This window comes from Protomyctophum parallelum (assembly GCF_964188405.1).
Source record: "Protomyctophum parallelum genome assembly, chromosome: 3".
Classification (NCBI taxonomy): Eukaryota; Metazoa; Chordata; class Actinopteri; order Myctophiformes; family Myctophidae; genus Protomyctophum; species Protomyctophum parallelum.
Window position 1 is genome coordinate 50,444,027 of NC_139698.1, and position 20,321 is coordinate 50,464,347.

The window sequence follows — 20,321 nt, forward strand, 5'->3', positions numbered from 1 at the left end:
TCCAGAAAGTGAAGCACCTCCAGCTCTGCTTTGCTGTGGCTGGGCAATGAGTTCTGGCTTTCAGTTTCTGTTTTGGGATTGGAGACAAAGAAGGGAAGGGTGTTATTATGAATTTACATTCAATTCACTACATTTTATTTAAATCATAACATGAAAGTAACTACTAATTTACTTTTAAAATGATTAATATTCTGATCCAATATGAAATTGTATGTATTGATGATTACTTCATGAAATTGCAGTTTAACTTAAAGTGAGAGTAGTCTACCTGTAGCTGTAGCCTGATCAGCAAAGACGGAGAACTCATCTTCACTCTCTTCAGCGCCGGCATTTGATGAGGTAGTCTCACTTTCGGACAGAAGGCCAAGCTCTTCAGCTGAGTGCAGGAACAGCTGATGGATCCTCTTCTTCTCTGCAGCCAGTCTGAGAGGTAACCACCTCATCTTGAAAAATGGGTGGGTTGCTGTAGCCAGGATGGCTTCGTTGACATCAATATTCAGCTCCAAGTAGCTACTGAACCTTTTCTCAAAGCCAGTTATGGTGGCTTGCAATATTTGAGAGCAGTATCGCAGATTTGAAGATTGCAAGTCATTGAGTTTTGCCTGAATAGTAAAGAGCGTAGGTATGAGCTGTCCATAGTAGCAGGATAACTGTCCTTGAAGCCTATCAATTGAGATGGCTATGGGCTTGAGGACTCGGCGGTATTCCTCTAGGAATTCAAGCTCTATTTCTTTGAAGTGTGGAAGGGCCAAGGCAGCCATGACAAGAGGAAGCTTCTCCCGTAGAGATGTCAACTGGCTCAAACAGTCATAAAGCGAATTCCACCTACAAACGCAGGGTGTCTTTAATTCCTGCTTGATAATGCCCTGGATTGTTTCAGCACTCTTTGGTCTTCCAGAAGCATTCCACAGAGCTGAACACTTTCCCATGGCTGCATGATTCAATCTTGAGAGAGTTGTATTTCCTTTTATAGCATTTTTTACATCAGTGGTTGATACTAGGCTGAGTGTGTGCGTTGCACACCTGATGTGAGATGGTAGAATGATGGAACCTTCTGTCACTCCTTCTCCCTCTGGATCAATCTCCACAAATGTTAGCTCCTCTTCCAGATCATTTGTCTCATCATCCTGCTGGTTTGAACATAGTGTGATGTTGAATTCTCTAAAGGCTTTGGCAAAGTTGCTTGCATTATCAGTAACAGTAGCCACGACAGTGGCAGGTGTGAGCCCATACTCAGAGTGGATTTCCTCCAGTAGTTCAGCAATTCTGTTGTATGTATGTGGACTGGGGAAATGCCTACAAGCCAGTGCAGATGATCTACGCTCTAGGGTCTCAGGAACTATCCAGTGAACAGTGACTCCCAAAAAACTGGTTTTCTTTGTTGACCATATATCGGCAGTGGTGCAAACCTGTTTTACGCTCTGCAGTACTTCCTTCAAGATGGCAATTTGACTGTTATATTGGGTATTTATCCTCCTCCCAAGTGTCCTCCTTGACATGACTGTACCATCTGAGGAAAGTCCTTGCACCAAATCCACAAATTCTGCTTGCTCCACAGTGGATAATGGGTGCATGCCTTTTACAACAAATGCTGTGACTAAAGTGTCAATTTTGTTTTGTGTCACTGGCGCACGGTCAAATAATGTACGTTGCCTGCTTTTGCTTGGGCCTTCGGAAGTGGCAGCCTTTCTTTTCTTCCCAGTGGATACTTGCATTTTATGTGCTTCAAATTCTGGAAGTTTCTCTTCATGTTTCCTTCTCATGTGCAATTTAAAATTTGATGTTGCCTGGAGTGTGCCACTGATTATTGTCCTTTTAGGTGTGCACATCTGACACTCTGCCAGTATCTTTCCACTATCACTATCTTTCTGAACAATTTTAAAGAATTTCCCATCCAGTATTGCACAGTTGCCGTTTGACAGTTGTGTGTCTGTGTCTGCTGCAGCTGTGGCCTCTTCTAGTTCAACTTCTGGCCATGGCGGTGAGGCAGATGGCCCTGGGCCATCTGATTCCTCACTGTCACTCATCTTTGACTTCTACCTCAAGAAAAATGTAGAAAGAGATTGATTGATTGATTAGGCCTACCACCAATTGTAAATTTAAACCAACAATAAAAAACAAGATAAGTAAACAAGATACTAATGACTAAGATGAATAGATTATCAATTAATTGCCATTAATTAATTTAACCTGAACAGCATGATATCACAACAAAAAGGCACTTCATTATTATTAAGGCTAAAAATGAGAGTTCATCAGTTCAAAGAGGGCATGGACAGGTTTTATATTGAACTGTGCCACTAGGTGGCAACTGTTACTTTTTAATGAGATGAATTGCAGTCAGGTGTGTTTTTTGTGACTGATCCAGCCAAACATAACACCAAAAATAGAATTATACACCCACCCTGTGTTGAAATAGTACTGCACCTGCACATTTAGGCTCAGTAGAACAAACATATTTATTTAACATATGTTTGTTGTTTGATGTGCCCAGATGTGCCCTGTTTTGTTCACTTCCATGTGTCCATGAGTCCACACATGTTCTGCCTGTCCAGGGTCAGACATGCCCTGCAGCTCTAAAGCCTCCCTCTACCTTCCACTACTTTACTAATATTTAAATATGTATTGTTGTAAGCTTGCATGCATTAGCTTGCAATATCCAACAATCATGTTTAGATAAGATTAATACATACCTTTTTATCTCCGGGGGAACCAAGTAATCATTTGGTTCAGTTTGCAACTTGAAGACATGTGAGCCTTGTGAGGTAAGTCTCCATTTCAACTGAAGGCCCGCCCTACTCTGCCTCTCATTTGTGGTTCAATCAGGGGGGCAGTCAGCCAGATATTTCGTGAAGCCTCATTTGAAATCGGTAGTTCATATAATGGCCTGTTGTGGCGCTGGACTGGACCCAAAAAGCCCCATAGCTCCATAGAGGCCCATGTATTTTGGCCCAACTTCACCTAGACTGTATTACCTTAATAAACATGGTCATGAATACTTTCTTCTTCCAGTCACTAGTTTAAAGTCTCATTTCTAATGTCATAATATTCTTTTTGGAAAATGATGGTCCCATTAATTAAAAAAATGACCATAAAGTCGCGTATGTTCTGAGGGGCGTGGCTACCGTTACAGTCTATGATCGGGATTCCCCTCCCACTCAAGAGTCTTCTCCTCCCACTCGAGTCAAAATAAAAACCAACGGAGAAGAAGGGGGGAAGTCCCGCCTCGTTGTCTGGGCAGCCAATGACCAGCTGGTCCAAAACGGAGCCAGCCAATGGCCAGCTGGTACCAAACGGATCTAGAAAGATGGCGACTTACATCAGGAATTAGCATATTATTACAGGCTTCATTTTACGTTCATGTTAGACCCGGGGAACGCTTTGTCCATATTTTTTACAGTCTATGGGTTCAATTTGAGTGTGTAAGCCAATCAGAAGGCGGAATAGAAGTGACATCACACATTGTGTTGTGTTGTGTGTATGGGTGCGTGTGTTTTGCCCCTACAGTTTAAACCTGAGGCAGTGTAAATGTTTAACATTGTGTCCATTTGAGAATAAAATTACATTAAAACAAAAAAAGTATTTTATGTATTTGAAATACAGAAAATACTCAATCTGAAAGTATTTAGATACAAAATACATCTAATTTCTTCCATCCCAGCGAAATACAAATTACAAAATACAAAAAAGTATTTAAAATACGTATTTCAAATACATGTATTAACCACAGTAACCAGTAACCACAGTATACCGCTAATCAACTTACAAATTACATATACATATATACATAGTATATATGTATAGCTCTCAATGATGACGTAAGAAATATGTGGATTAAAGGACCCAATGCCAGAGTGTAATTGGTTTTCGATGGTGACGTAATGACGATATGTTTTAGTGTTGGGAGGATTAAAGGTAATACTCCTGTGTATACAGTATAATTCATGATGACTATTTTCATGTAGGCCTATATGATGTATTCCCATGTTTTTTGTTCTTGCTTACTGTAAATCGATCGCTCTGGATTAAGAGCATCTGCTAAATGTCTAAATTGTAAAGTGCTGCCTTCACGGTCGAAAGTACTTGTGCGCTCTGCTTGCGCACTAGTTGGCCATTTATGGCCTACTAGTGTGCAACAAGCAAGTATGCACTCGACAGAGTGCAGTTCTAGTTATGGTTATATTCACCTATACATTCTTAGGCCCTCATTTATCAACCGTGCGTACGCCAAAATATGGGCGCACGCCGAAATTACCGACATTTTCGGCATTTAACATTTCCGGCAAAGCTTGAAATTGAACGTGACAACGTTCAAAACCCACGTCTGCTCGGGACCTGGCGTACGTTTTGTCCTCACCTGTTTTTCTGTCATAGAACGGCGGAGCAGCATTGTTTGACCAGCTGAGAGGCTGTCACAGGCATTTAAACATATGTTTTCACTCCTAAAATGTTAATATAAAACGGTATGTGTATGCAGTAAAAAACAAAAGAGAGATTTCCAACTTTAATTAAAATCGCGCAATTAAAAACAATATAACATGTTTACAATGTATTAGTTTGTGCTTAATCAAACAGTGCTTTACTGGCCTTGTTATGCGAGCGCACTTGTGAGATGATTTTGGAGCGCATGCGGTGATGCGGCATATGTGATTATGATATTATTTAAAAAAGGCATAAATGGACTGCACGCCTTTATTTCCAAGTGACAATGACAAGCATACAGCTTGCCTATTTGTAGTAAGTACTAGCAGGCTATAGGCGTAAGGGGCTTAATCATTCACCATTTAAATAAGTGCTTAGACAGGTTTTGACAGTTCAGATAAACGCGAGATCATTTTCGGGGGTCGGGAGCCTGAGGACGGGACCGCGGCGTGCGTCGCCAATACATACCAGCACACATGCAAGCAAGCCTTCATCCATATGTTTATGATTCGTTCATCAATGATCAAATCACTACATAAACGTTGATTATGACTGCCTTGACGACATGATAGCCTATCTCTCATGCAGGCATCACTGACACTCACCCACAGGACTTTAATATCACAGCAGTGCGCAGTCTCACGCCTTCGCCGTGCACTGCGCACAAATGGGTAAAATTAATATAGGCCAGCCCAAACGTATTCCATTCATGGCGATGCGATGTCGATGTGTCATGTAGGTGCGTGCATGCGTGGACATGACAGCAAGGCAAGCGAGGTGAGAGGGAAACAGACAGGGTAGGCCTACAACTTTATTTAATTCATGCAGGTGTTCGTTCTTTATTTGTTTAACAACACACCAGTTAGTTCTAGTTGGGCTTGCAAATTGCGTGTGCGTGTGTATGAGAGAGGGGGGTGAGGCGGGCAGCAAGGCACGGGAGGCACGGGAGAAACCTATTTTTTCATGTAACCATGGTTTCAGTAAACGTATTGCCGTTGTTCATGTCGCAAAAACGAGGGCGAGGCTAGATTTAATAGGGCGTGCCAGATATATTTCAGCCGTGACATTTATTAACGTCAGAACGAAATTAAGGAAGGATCAGCTGTTTGCGATCACTTTATAAATGCCGTGGCGACGTGGGTGTACTACGAAACCTGCACTCGAATCTGTGGCAGATTTTACACTCGATTGATAAATGAGGGCCTTAATGTGTGGAAAAAACATCCACAACATACCTGTTTTATAATGGTAATCCTTCCATTACATGGATTCAATCAATCACCAGAGAATAAAAACATGTTTTCACATCTATTTTTATTTGGTTCACTGATTGTTCCTTCAAGTGTCAACGCCCGAGCACATTAAACCACTGTGTTCTTGTGTGATTAAGTGCAAGTTGAAGCAGGTTGTTGTACTCAGACAGCAACCAGCCACTACTTCCTCTTCCACTGCTTTGTCTCCAAACTGGAGCTCTGCCAAAACACCACCACTGACCAACACACTGTGGCCCCCTATTGGCCAGTACCGAAACATATACAGATGAGAGAGAGAGAGAGACAGAGAGAGAGAGAGAGAGAGAGAGAGAGAGAGAGAGAGAGAGAGAGAGAGAGAGAGAGAGAGACTCAGATAATCCATTTAATCATGTATACTGTATATATAGTAGAGTGTGTAGTGTATATAGCGAAGGTTGGAAAGCTATTCAGGCATATTATCACTTAGCTGTTTCCCAAGGCTGGCATGCCCAGTGCCAGAGAGTGGAAACCACTGCTAATTAGAATAATACAAGCATATTGTATTATTATCAATTCTGACGATATGTGTAGAAATGTTTTATGTTCATCAAAGAGCAATGGTTATGGTTAATTGTCTCCACCAGGCCGAAGGCATGGGGGGAGAGTATGTTTTGCACTCCGTCCGTCCGTCCGTGTGTCCGTCCGTCCGTCCGTGTGTGTGTCCGTGAGCAGCTAATCTCGGCCACCGTTAACCCGGTCGATGCCAAATTTTGCACACACACTCCCTGGATGCCAACGATGAACCTCTGCCCCAAACTTTCCAGAACGGCCTGTTATAGCGCCACCAGGAGGCCGCTTTGTGCAAAACAAGTTTTTGCACAGTACACCTACAGATTTTGTCCAAACATCACGCAAATTGGTACACAGTCTCTCTAGAGCCATTCAACGAAACCGGTCTTTCAGATTTCTCAGACTCCATCCTGATTGGTTAAGATTGGCTTCCAAAGTTCACAGGAGTGCTCAGTTTCAAACAAAATGCTGCAAATCATGAACACATCGCGTGATTTCCGTGAAATTGTGCACCCACATTCCCACTAGGCCGAGGACGAAATGCCACATGAACAATTTCAACTCAGCCTCAAGGTGGCGCTATAACTGGCCGAAAAGTGTTTTTACCTCTAACGGATCTGTGGATAACTTTGTATGCCAACTCCCTAGAGGCCAAGGAAAAACCTTTGCCTGGAATTTTTCACATCTGCTCTTTATAGCGCCACCAGGAGGCCGACATATGTAAAACACATTTTCTATTATTACTCCTTCAGATTTTATCCAAATTTCACGCAAATCGGTACACATGATCTCCATAGTCATGTGATCAAGACAGGTTATGAAGGCAAGCTGCAATGTCCTACATTCCTATCCTGGTGGAGACCTGTGCCCAGAAGGGCACTTTTTCTAGTTCTCTATATATTCACCAGAACACAAAAAATTACATCAATATTTAGAAGGTTTCTGGGGAACCGCTTGAGGGATCTCTACTCACTAATAAAGATAATAAACTCCTTCCTTCTCACTGTCGGATGATAGCAGATACAACAGACAGACAAACAGTATATTATGTGGCACAGTGGCAGGTAGAAGAAAGGCAAGCACAAAAATAAACACACACACACACACACACACACACACACATCCAAGATAGAATACAAGGTCAAGGAACAATATGACAGAGATTGAATAAACAAAAGGCACAGTAAGGGATTGTGGAATAGGACCATAGACACACATGTGCAGTGCACCATATTTACCATAACTGGCGTGGAACAGTGCAAGCGTCAATATCCCCACGAGTTCCATGACTGGATATCCAAGAACAATGATCTACCAAACAAAGATTGTACGCTACGTGTTGTTCTTCCTTGTTTAAACTGGTATGAAGCTGAAGTATGGGCTATTTATTCACAGCCAGCGGGCCGGGGGCGGTGCCTTCTCTGTTTGCAGAACCCAACACATGATGTGAGTGTTTATGCAGGTGAACGTGATGGTGCGTCGTGCACTACTTTTGTCTCAGATTGTTGCTGAGCTGAGGTCAATGACCTGATGCTGAATACATTTAGTGAAACTGAAGCTTGTTAGGCTTTCAATGAGTGATAAGACATGATATGACATAAAAGCGACGTACAGTACATCACAGGCTTTGCTGGTTGTTCCTCAGACAAAGCGGAAAACCAAAGGCGATCGAGCCTTTGCAGGTTTTGCCCCTAGGCTATGGAATGAGCTTCCACTCCACCTAAGAACTGTGGACTCTGTGGACATTTTCAAAGGACTGTTAAAAACTCACCTTTTTAAACAAGCCTTTCCATAGCCGGCCTGGTTAAATGTTGATTGCTTTATTTTACTCTACTTTTTTCTATTTTCTATTTTGTCTTACTTTATTAATGATTTAGTTCTTAACTTGTTTTATTGACTATTGACTTGTTTTCATTTTATTGTTGTTAAAGCACATTGTGACTGTAATTGTCTGTGAAAGGTGCTCTATAAATAAACTTTACTTACTTACAGTATGATGCAGATGGCAGAATCGCAGCACTTGATCATCATAAGCATATTTACATAGCATTTGTTATACTTATTTAACAGAACATTGGCAAATTATGTCTCAATTTTGCTTGTCATACGATACATTTAAGGAACTGATTATGAAAGCTGAATGTCAGCATCCTGGTTGTAAAGCGTGTGGGACATTGTGTTAGGCGTTAGAGCTAGGCTGGATCGATGTAACCTAATGCACCTTATGCATGCTCGTTTAAAGTTGCTTCAGATAAAGGTTGCAGAATATTTTCATCAAACGTATATTAAGAACTGAATTAAGTAGGATAATCAGACCATTTGGAATTAGACTTGCAAAACATGTAATAGCCTAACTGAAAATATGCACACTGTAGTCTATATATGCTATTTTGTCATGAACATTGATCTTTATGAATCAATAAAGATGAATGCACAAATCAAAAGTTGCATCGTTTAAACAGACCGGGCTGTCTTAGGTTTCACCAGCATAACACCATAGGGCTTATTGTTATAATCTTGCTTGACCTTGGCTGCACAGCCTCAGTATAGAATGGAATGCTCTGCTGTGCTCAACAGATAAGAGGGAACTAACAAAGGCTTCTGTTAGGAAAGACAACATATTGGCAAAAACGAGACTTCAAATTTCCCATGTTCATTGAATTTATGAACTTTAACTAGAGAAATACTAGAATTTCAAATGGAGCATGTGCATTGTGTGTGTGTGTGTGTGTGTGTGTGTGTGTGTGTGTGTGTGTGTGTGTGTGTGTGTGTGTGTGTGTGTGTGTGTGTGTGTGTGTGTGTGTGTGTGTGTGTGTTAACTTTTAAAGGTCAGTACAGTAGGAAGACACTTGGCAACTTCTTAATACACCAAACATTTGCCGTTTTCACCAACCTGTTTTTGAGGGGCGCAACATCTGGCTTTCCGAATTCGTCATATGGTAGCCAAGTCTATGGACTTGTAAGGTTTGTTTAGAGCACTTTAAAGTAAACAAACATTACCAGGCTGCCACATGACGTCACGCCAGGGTGATAAAAGGCACCCCTCACTTCACACAAGTGTGATTTTTCATACATCACAGGACTACAGGATTGACTTTGGCAATGAACATTAGTTCCAACATAATATGAACAGAAGTGTGTGGGGGTACTCACTACTCACCCTCTCCTCTCCTGTGGGGCGGCAGTGGCTCAGGGGTAGAGTGGCCGGTAGGTTCCCCTTCCAAGTTCAATCCCCCAGAGTTAGTGTCGAAGTGTCCTTGAGCAAGACGCTGAACCCTGCTTCTGGTGGACTATCGCCTGGTACTGCCATGGAATCACTGGGTAGGACTTTTCTGGGTGTTACTTAGTTGTGGATGGACAGTTCCACGTCCTGTCTGCAATTTCGCCAGTAGAACCGGACCGGGCCTGAAATTGTCACAGGGTCTTGGAGAGACCAAAGTGTCCCGTCCCCACCGAGCCATGGAACAGCAGGAGTACTTAAAGAGCTGTTCGACCTTGCTTCCCTCCTAGGGTGCCTGCCTGCCAGCTGTGTTGCAACTTGCAGCAGGCTGTTGATAACAGAGAGGCTATAGCCCAATGTGAGTAATAAGCCTTTACTGTCCTTATCCAGAGCTGACACCGTGGATCATTGCTACAATCCAATTCCAGTGCCGGTTGAGGATAACACCTGCACCATCCTTTTCTCCGAGGGTCAGTAGTTTTGGGGGCAGGAGCTATGATACTGTCCCCCATTGTTAGTGCAGCAGTGTTGTCACTGCTGCACGCTTCACGCATCACATTGATCCCAGCGAGTTCTGTTCTCCCCAGAACCCCGGCTGTATGGACCCCCCGTTGACCCGGCATGGCACTCTGGATGGATGGCTGCTCGGGCTGGTGTTATTGTCCCCGCTCTGGGAGGTTGGCCAGGTACACCGGGCCCATGTACTGTAGCATTACAGCATATTACACTCTTTGGCCGCGGACACAGATGGGAGCACAGGCTGTGCCCAAGGCTGAATGATGGCATGGTTAGCGCCCCCGCTGTGATACTGCTGAAAGGCTATGGTTTTCAGACTGAGCCCAGATAGAGATGGGTGGCATGGGCCTAGTAGGTACATCCATAATGGCTCCCCAGTGGTCAAGTATATAGGTCCAAGCCAAAGCTTCTTGGATGTCAGCCAGCCAGCCAGCCATCATTACCTCACCACATCCACACCCACCAAACTACACACATACAGTATGAAAACAAATGGACAAAGGAAGTAATGGATATTAAACGACATTAATCACAATAGCCATGCAAAACATCCCTAACTGAATAACAAGCCAAGCGCAATAACTTTCAGTTAGGGCGAGCCATATTGGAGTAATTGGACACACTAGCGCCAAATTGGCACTATATATACCGGGTATACATGAACACGCGCGCGCGCGCGCACACACACACACACACACACACACACACGCACACACGCGCACAGACACACACACACACACACACACACACACACACACACACACACACACACACACACACACACACACACACACACACACACACACACACACACACACACACACACACACACACAGTCGAATCCAAATCTCATAATAAGTTCTTTACACCGGAGGCAGCCAGGGTCTTTCTCTTTCGTTCTGTGCGGCCATGAATTAACCTCGCATCACCAGACTTTCCGCCGCAGCCATGTTGTAGTTCCAGTGTATGTCCAGTGGAGGGCAGAAGAGAAGAGGGACGTTTTCAGTGGTGTTACTGCAGAATTGGTAACCTATCGAATACTGTGACTCCAGAGACGTTGCTGGTTTACATTACAGTCGAGAACGTACTGGTCGTAACTTACAAAAACATCGTCAACCTCAATTAAATACTTACCGGAAAATTTGCAAAGGACACACAGGCATTGCATTAGTTTGGAATCCGCACACGGAGACCCCATACTCAATAGGTTACACATTTCGGCATTACACAGGAAACAGGACCCGATTCGAAACGGAAGCTCTGCTGAGAAACATTCCGTCTGCAGAGGCATTTTTGGAGGATCAAACTCAAACATTTGTCATCGCCACGACTCTAAAACATGGATAGATAGTGTTCCATTTCTGTCGGTGAGTCAGTTAATAAACACGTACACTGCGAACATCGAGGCTAACTAGTTGTAAATGCGAGGATTAGCACCTGATGCTAAAGAAACAGAACAGACCAGCTAACGCTGGCTAACTGTTATTGTTTTTAGCACTGTGACTAGCATCAAGTGCATTTTATCTTGTCGGGTTATTTAAATGTACGTTCGTTGTTGGCATATTATTAGTTTAACAACGGTTTTATATCCAAACGGAAAGGTTATATGCACAGGCAACTATAGCCATGAAACATGTCTGTCATATAAATCATGTCATGACACGAGCGTCATGTGAACCATGGCTAAGGTAACTTACACTTGTAAACAAGTGTAATGCTTAATTGGGTCGTCCACTCACAGTTAACAGAATTTGTATTGAGTTTGTGCTTAAAATGTACTGTAAATTCTACAAACTGTTAATAAATATTTCAATCAATCAATCAAATCATGTCATGACACGAGCGTCATGTGAACCATGGCTAAGGTAACTTGCTGTTATTAATTCATGGTCAACGACTACATAAAAACGTTACTAGCCTCAGAGCCTCGATACTTGTGGTGAAATTGTGTGTGTGTGTGTGTATATGTATGTGTGTATATATATATATATATATATATATATATATATATACACATACATACAGTCATACATACACTATCCCCTCTTTCAGATATTAATTGCATTTGATATCTATATTCGTTTCTTAAATTAATTTAAAATGACGAAAACCTAGATACAATGGCATTATTTATAATAATTCTGTTCTTTACTTCTTGCTGTTCTTGAGTGTTTGATAAAACTGGCATGTCTCGGTTGTGTAACTGTACTATATAAGAGTAACACTTTGTCACATGTACATTCTCTTGTGTTGTGTTTGCTAGACTTACAGACCCTGGTCTCTCAAAGCGGAACGTAAACCCATTCAGTGAACCAGGTCTGTTGGCTTGGGACTCAGAAGGTACAGCAGAAGGTTGCAAAGCCACGGACCCCCTCCATTCCACCCGTGGCCAACGGGATGGCTAACAGCACCCCAACCCCAGGGAAGGCCCTGGGCACCCCTGGCCCCGCTGGCAGAACCAGCCCAGAGGGATCTCAAGTCAGTTGATTCTGTTAATTTATTTTTTAACCCATTCTGACCTGAGATCAGATTCATACGAGGTTTCCGCTGGACACACACTGGTTCTGATTGACCCATTCTGACCTGAGATCAGATTCTAAAAATGTCAGTCGCTCTTCGATTTAAAAAAAATAGCAGACCTACAAGCTCGTATCGCGCCACTCGGTGGCGCGATATGAGCTTGTAGATCTGCTATTTTTAAATAGCTAAAGCATAACATGATGCTGACACCAAAATGGGTGCCCGGTCAGAATGGGTTAACACGCTAGCTAAGTCTGTGATCCATTATGCTATAGTTAATAGCCAGGGACACATCTGATTCTGTTCTATATTGTTTATTCATGGCACTGAATGCAAAAAAAGTGGTTACAATTTGACATAATTCATAAGACTTATGGCTAAATTGTATGTCAAAATAGCAAATGAAAGGAGCACTAAGCAAATTCCCCAAAAGTTTCTTCCATGCGTTCTAAAACGGATGATTTTTGGCCTTCCCTTACCAGATGACTGGATAAATGTGTCGATTTTACTTAAACTGTTAAACAGTAGTTAGAAAATACACTACAACACAGGTAAAGCAGGTAAATAAAATGTTGCTGGCCATCCGGCCCCTGAAAGTGGAAACAAACAGTACTGGGTAATGTTCTATATTGTCTACATCAGTTTTCTTACGGGCTAGAAGAGTGACTTTGAGAGCTGTTTAAATATGAATCTTGATTTTCCTCCACAAGAATTGCCATCACAATTCTAATATTTTCCATGAAAATATGTATTGTCTTGTTTGCTGAATATTAAAGGTTTTATGACATTCATTTTCATTTATTTTTCTTTTTTCTTTTAGGTTTTATGACCTCAATTACACCCAAAAAACCTGAACTTTGAACATTCAGTGGATTTTCTGTGGTCTGAAGTTTTCTTTGGGGTTTTTTGGGCCTTTTGAGCTACAATGAAAACAGGCAACACAGTGAAACAGTGACATCTGCTGGCAAATCCCATTGACATATATGGGATTTGCAGTAAGTGATGTCACTTACTGCCGGCAAATCAGAGCACCTGTTTGAGCCAGAAAACCCCAGATCACAGAAAATCTACTGAATGTTAAAAGTTCTGAATCTACATCTAGATGTTTTTTCAATGAATCGTGCAGCACTAAATGAGGAGAATATTTTTTATCAATTTCTAATTAGTGTAGCAATTATTTTAGATTTAGTGTCCACCTTTGGAGTTGGATCATGACAAGATAACCACACAATGCAAACCTCTACCTTTAACTTGTATTATAAGTTTAGCTACAGTCCTTCCAGCCTGGTGTGAATGATGTGTTCATCATTGTGACTTTCCCTGGCAGGTGCTCAGTAAGAAGAAGCTGCAGGATTTGGTGAGGGAGATCGACCCAAACGAGCAGCTGGATGAGGATGTGGAGGAGGTGGGTCCGCAGTTGTAATTCTCTCATATTTAAGACATTAAGCCAAAACAAAAAGTATTGAGTAAACTTGAGCATGGTGAGATATGAACAAGTATTAAACTGTTGACAAGTTTCTACTCTACCAGCTATCTTAGCTAGTAACCATCAATATAACGTTTTAAAAACCTAACTGGATGTGAAAGTAGTTAAGTGAGTAGTTAAGGACTCACACACAAATAAAGAGATCAGACTATACAGTAAATCTTGGTTGCAAATTAAAAACTTAATTGGATTATCCAGGGTTTATACATGGATCTAATCTAGCCTCGCGTAGCGATTCTAAATATCACTGCGTGGATATTAGTCTTGTCCGTCTCACTCAGCGTCAGATTTATTTCCGCAATGTATTTGCATACTGGGCCCTCGTTGGTTATAGCTTGGTTCCAGACGAACCTGGTTAGCTCGTCACCATTTCAACCGTGAAGTCCTCCCACAATAGGCAAAGGCAGATGAAGGCTGGCTAGTGGCTACATGAGGCTAGGTCTAATCAGGGTGCACTCGACAAGTTGAGCTGGACTTTGTTGACCATTTCACAGATATATCTTGACATTATCTCATCTCTGTTCAGATGCTGCTACAGATTGCAGATGACTTCATAGAGAGTGTAGTGACAGCTGCATGTCAGCTGGCACGCCACCGCAAGTCTAACACCTTGGAGGTGAAAGACGTGCAATTGCATCTGGGTAAGTTGGCTTTTGTCTCGGGTTGTAAACAGGTGCAGGGGTGGGTGTGTGACGGTGCTGTGCTGACTCCCTGTGTGTTGATGTTTTTTTCCCAGAGCGACAGTGGAACATGTGGATTCCTGGCTATGGCTCAGATGAGATACGGCCCTTTAAGAAGGCTTGCACCACAGAGGCTCACAAACAGGTTTGTTTCTTTTTCCGTTGCACATTCTTTGAAAATATGTTATGTGATGTTTCTGAGATAAGCACAAGAGTGGCGTGTCAGCCAAACTGACCAATGGAGTCATCGCTCTATATACTTAATCGTATGCTGAATAGCGGAAAGAGATGAAAGAGCTCCCAATTCGCTGTGCACTTGTGATGTGACGTGTTATGAGCACGTCGATCGGTAACATCTGGCTTTCGGAATTACGTCATATGGCAGCCAAGTCTATGGGCTTTTTAACCCATTCTGACCTGAGATCAGATTCATACGAGGTTTCCGCCGGACACACACTGGTCTGATGAACCCATTCTGACCTGAGATCAGATTCTAAAAATGTCAGTCGTTCTTCGATTTTTTCAAAAATAGCAGACCTACAAGCTCGTATCGCGGCACTCGGTGGCGCGATATGAGCTTGTAGATCTGCTATTTTTAAATAGCTAAAGCATAATGTAACGCTAACACCAAAATGGGTGCCCGTTCAGAATGGGTTAAAGGTGCCTGTCACATGCCTCAAACAGTGTGAAGCCAGGCTCTTACTGGTTAAAGCTCCTTAATTGTCATGCCATGCCTGGGATTGTCTGTCCTGATGAAGGTCTAATTGACCGAAACGTCGACCTAACACAGATTGGCAAGTGTCTGACGGTGTGCAGGACCTTTTCTTTGTTTTTCAAAGATACCCTTTTTAATAATGCCTGGGATTCAAACCTGTGTCCCTGTGTCTGCCACTGATCTAGTAACCAACCGTGGTTGCCCAGTGGAGCGACCATAGTAATGGGCCTTTAGGCAGTACCCTTTGTAGTCAAGGATACGATAGTAGTGGTCCTACCTGGCCACAGGATCTAGGTGTCTCAATAGAAGAGCGGCGAGACCAAATAAAACCAAGGCTTTTATGTCTAGCATACAGATGGGTCAAAATGTCTTTGCAAAAAATAAAGAATAGATTTCCTTTAACTCGTACGGCTCCTTAATGCTGTATTGTTGTGCACACGTCTAGTAGCCCTAACCATCTGCATGTATTTTCATTTGCAGAGGATGGCACTGATCCGCAAGACAACCAAAAAGTAACAAGACTGAGCAACACCATACAAGTTGTACCAGACCCAATTTGTGCTTTTCTCACTCTTTTACAACTGGGACTTTTTGGGGACTCGTATGGTGGATAGATGAACAACGGGTTGGTCTACTCTAGGCTATGTGGGAGGGCAGGGGAGGGGTATGTATTTCTTATGATGGAAAGTATTTTTCCACCATGTGTTGTCTTGCCCACTTTGTGTGTTTTGTCAGCAATATCACAAAGTAACGTGGTGCTTGTTAGTTTTCTCTCTCTTTGTGTTGCTGTTCATCTCACACTGACAAAAACCCTGTTCATTAAGTGTTGTTTTGGGGAGGGATGTGACTACTGTTGAACCCACTATGCCTTTTTGATAGTATAAAGTATAACGATGCCAATGGTTTTGGATTCTTCTGTCCCCTTATACACTGTCTTTGGAATTATCTTGCCAATAGCTGACAATCTGAGTTTTGTGTAAGCCAAGTCCATGGCTATTCTCTTCACTCAAGCTATTAGATACTTTAATTGTTTAGTTTTGTAAAGGGGTGATGATTCTCTTTGTAAATACTGCCCACAATACACCGATTAGTTTGGTATTTCTTGTCAGACGTGTTGGCCTGTTGTGTATTTAGTGTTTCTGTCACCAACTTTGTTCAACTAGCCTCAGAAATGCAATTTTTTTGCATTTATCCATGGGTATTATATAGGGGAACTGATAGCATAAATGTAAAGGAAAATAAATGATCCTCAGATAGTGATATTTCATACAGTTTCACTGGTGGGGGGGAAATCCTGAGTTGATATTATTAAACTAGACTAAGTTTGTCTTCTTTTGCCAGACTGAAGTGGACTGGCTGGGGTTTGGGAAGGGTGTCCTGATAAATGGCATTTTTGATTTTGTAAAACAGCATTTTAGTTTAACCTGTTATTTCTATGCCATAAATAAAAATAAGATTCATACATCACAGCAGATTTCATAGTTTTGTTTCGGTATGCAATGTTTATAAACTAAAGTTTAACTTTGCTTGATTATTTCTCCCCTTCAATAATACCAATATGGTATTGTACTTTATATGATATCATTATCGTTGACCATTTCAACGAGGTATGACTTGTAAGGATCGTGGAATAAGCAATGCAGCACTTGTTGGTATTCGCTCTCGTTTTGAGCAACCTGCCAGTCACAGGTGTGTGTGTGACTGGCACCTGAGCAGGGGTCCTGCAACTTTGACAGTGATCTGTCTGTGTTACCTAAACCTCTGGAAGAAAGCCTACGGTTCCTCAGTAAAGCAAGGGTGAGAAAATGTCAGTGTGCAATGTTGCTGCTTGAACCATAGTAGCATACACAAACTCAACAAACTTCGACACGCGTTGCAGATTATCCGAGGGAGTGCAGTGCCCTGCGTCGAGTCTGTCGGTAAGGCTGTTGTCCAGAACCGCCAGAAAAGGTTCTGCCCGTGGCCCAAATGAGCCAATTGATTTCCGTGGAAACCCCAGCCATAGCTTGATTTGGAAAACTATTCCCCACACCTGCCATTTGATTAGTTACAGTAGTCAGCACTCTTCAGACATTCTCCATACATTCTCAGCAGATGTTTACCAGCACAATGACTTTCCACAACTGCTGTTTCCCCCATATGGCCAGGCCCATATATGTGCATACAACATTTCCAAACTTACATCATTCCAAAGTAGACCGGTGCCTGACGGGCACAGGTCACAAATATAGTGTGGAAGTAGCAGGACCAGCAGGTTCTTCATGTGTTCCTGTGGCTCCTGGCATTGTCACTGGTACAGAAAATGAGGTGATGAGCCAGACTAGTGGATTGAATGAGTTTTTTTTTTTACACCACATCAAGCCTGTTTTAGACTGGACAAAGTAATCCTTGATCCAAATTGAGTGAGACTGGTCAGCTGTCTGCCTCTGCCTGTGGTCAGTCACCCATCAGAGGACGTGATTTCATCTGCGTTAATCAAAGTTGGCAGCATACGCCAGATTAAATACATTTAACTATAACCGGAGTATGCTGCAGCGCAGCAGCTATTAGGGTGGCAATTTCAGACAGGTGCCTACTGTCATTTTGAAAAGCTTTAAAGAGTCATCCAATTAAAAATGATTTACTGCACTAACTTGAATGAAAATGTATTAGCTAAAGTAAATTCACCCGTCTCAATCAGTATCAATACTGAATATGAATAACGGTTAACTACTGTTTTGTGAGAAGGTAGAGCTCTTATCGTCATACATCACGTTCTGTGCTCAGCCAATCAAATCATCACAAATGTCATTCCGGCCAATCACTTTTGGTGTCTTCACTTTTCTGCCCTCACTATTATTTTCAATGGGCACATATGTGTCAAGTGGCGGTAAGAAAACGCCTAGAGCAGGCATCTCTTCCTGGTTTTTAACCCATTCTGACCTGAGATCAGATTCATACGAGGTTTCCGCCGGACACACACTGGTCTGATGAACCCATTCTGACCTGAGATCAGATTCTAAAAATGTCAGTCGTTCTTCGATTATTCAAAAATAGCAGACCTACAAGCTCGTATCGCGCCACTCGGTGGCGCGATATGAGCTTGTAGATCTGCTATTTTTCAATAGCTAAAGCATAACATGATGCTGACACCAAAATGGGTGCCCGGTCAGAAAGCTGGTGGGTGGAAATGACGCTCACGTGCGGCTTCAACTTTTAGCGTCGGCAAAGCATTTCCGTTTTTTTCCCCCGACGTGCACAAGTATCATTTCCATCCACCGGCTGTTTAAAAACCCAGAAGAGATGCCTGGTCTAGGTGTTTTCTGACACGACAATGTGCCTGCACAGCCAATGAAATCATCGCTATGGGGTGATCAGCCAATCATCAGCCAATGTTTGTGTTCACACAGACCCACAAAGATGGGCATTGGAGGGGCTAAGATATGATCCAGTTTACAATATTTCAGTCCTAAGATAAATAGGGTGCCTAACTGAAATGCACTGATGAATATTTGAATATTTAATGAACAGGCTGCATGCATAGGGCGTTTGGTACATGGTTGTGCTTGAGGCCAGATTTAATTTTTGCATTTGGGAATGTGTATGTTAAGACTGTTAATTATGTGACTCAGTTTGTTCCACAGTCAAACACGCTCAATTCTTAAGATAAAATATTAATTAAAGCGCAAATAACATGCATTTTAAAACTCCTTTTAATATTTAATATCATATTGTCTATGTCCCTCAAAGTTATTTCTAATGGTTTGAGCCTCAATCACCACTCTGATATAACCAGGCCTTGTCATTTCTTTCTGGACTTTGAAAGCAGTTTTAGCTGCAGTACCACACTGTCCTGAGGTGGAGAGGGTGCTGATATGCAGATTATTTAATATTTGAGTCATTATAATACTCATGCTAGATAACACCAGGCTTGTTTCCATTCCATGCCAGCTTGGAAAATCAACAATGGTGGACATTGTAAACAAAGTGGAAATGCAAATTTGCAACTGAAGACTGAAGAAAAGGAGGAATTATACAAAGTAGGATGGCATTGATGACATCACGATGAGGCCAAAATCAGTCGAGCTGTTTCTGAGAGCATTAAAACACCCATATGACATGAAGGCCTGATTGTTCAAAATTGGTTATTTGTGGGGATACACACATGGGAGCCCCAAAAACACAAAATAAATTGAAAAAGTTGCATTTTATGTTATAGGTCCTTTAAGTCAAGGAATTACATAGCAAATATAGGCCTATACCTCAAGATGCATTCAAACTCATGACAAAGTTGCTGCAGCTAGAATCTAGAATTCTAGATGATCATTCACTACTGCCATTAGCCCACCTGATGGGGATGTTTTCTCAATCATCATGAGGATGTTTTTCTTGATCTTGAGCTGAGCAAGAGCAGACGTGTCAACTACTGCTCTTCAATCAAGGACGCCAAACACAAGTCAAGCTGAAGCAATCATCAGCCCCAGCAGCCACCGATATAGATCGGCTAGTTCAACAATTTTAAAATGTATTTCAAAATGGAAAAAAAAAAATAGGCAAAGAAGTTTATACTGTAGATATGGGCTAAGGCACTGACGAAATAGGGCCCCTAATATCTCCAAGCTCACAACTTGTTGCGTTGCAATGCGTTGTGAGCTTGTAGCTGTGCTATTTCTGCAGAATGTGGAAATATGTAATTTTTGTTGACATAGTAGCAAAAGGATCATGCCAAAACACACCAGACACAAGAAGAGTCGCAGGGCTGCATGATATTGAGTCAATAATCATCATAGTGTGATCATGATGTTTCTGTTAAAAAGAACTATTAACTCAAACTGCAGAATATGTGTTGTAAACACAGTATTTTCCACCTGATATTTAGGCCTGCCATTACACAGAATACTGGTGTTACAAAGCTTTCTTTCTATAAATATATGTTTATAATTGCAATCTCTTACAGTATGTATACGCAATATTGTATACA

General features: G+C 42.0%; 2 protein-coding genes across 3 annotated transcripts in view; one reads left to right on the forward strand and one right to left on the reverse strand.

The window, feature by feature from the left end:
• Positions 1–7,575, reverse strand: part of LOC310855304 (uncharacterized protein) — a 33,231-nt gene extending 25,656 nt beyond the window's left edge. The window contains exon 1 of the mRNA XM_083760254.1: positions 7,463–7,575. Within this exon, the coding sequence (XP_083616380.1) occupies positions 7,463–7,511 (49 nt within the window). The 5' untranslated portion in view covers positions 7,512–7,575. The remainder of the gene's footprint in view (positions 1–7,462) is intronic.
• Positions 7,576–11,178: 3,603 nt separating this feature from the next.
• taf12 (TAF12 RNA polymerase II, TATA box binding protein (TBP)-associated factor) lies at positions 11,179–16,828 on the forward strand. 2 transcript variants are annotated; one of them, XM_083761633.1, is made up of 6 exons: positions 11,179–11,327; positions 12,224–12,438; positions 13,808–13,885; positions 14,493–14,607; positions 14,703–14,791; positions 15,842–16,828. In XM_083761633.1, exons 2-6 carry the CDS (start codon positions 12,358–12,360, stop codon positions 15,875–15,877), a joined length of 399 nt encoding a protein of 132 aa, XP_083617759.1. In that variant the 5' UTR covers positions 11,179–11,327; positions 12,224–12,357; the 3' UTR covers positions 15,878–16,828. The 2 variants fall into 2 exon arrangements, with proteins under 2 accessions (XP_083617759.1, XP_083617760.1); XM_083761634.1 differs by having other exon boundaries at positions 11,201–11,331.
• Positions 16,829–20,321: the final 3,493 nt, after the last annotated feature.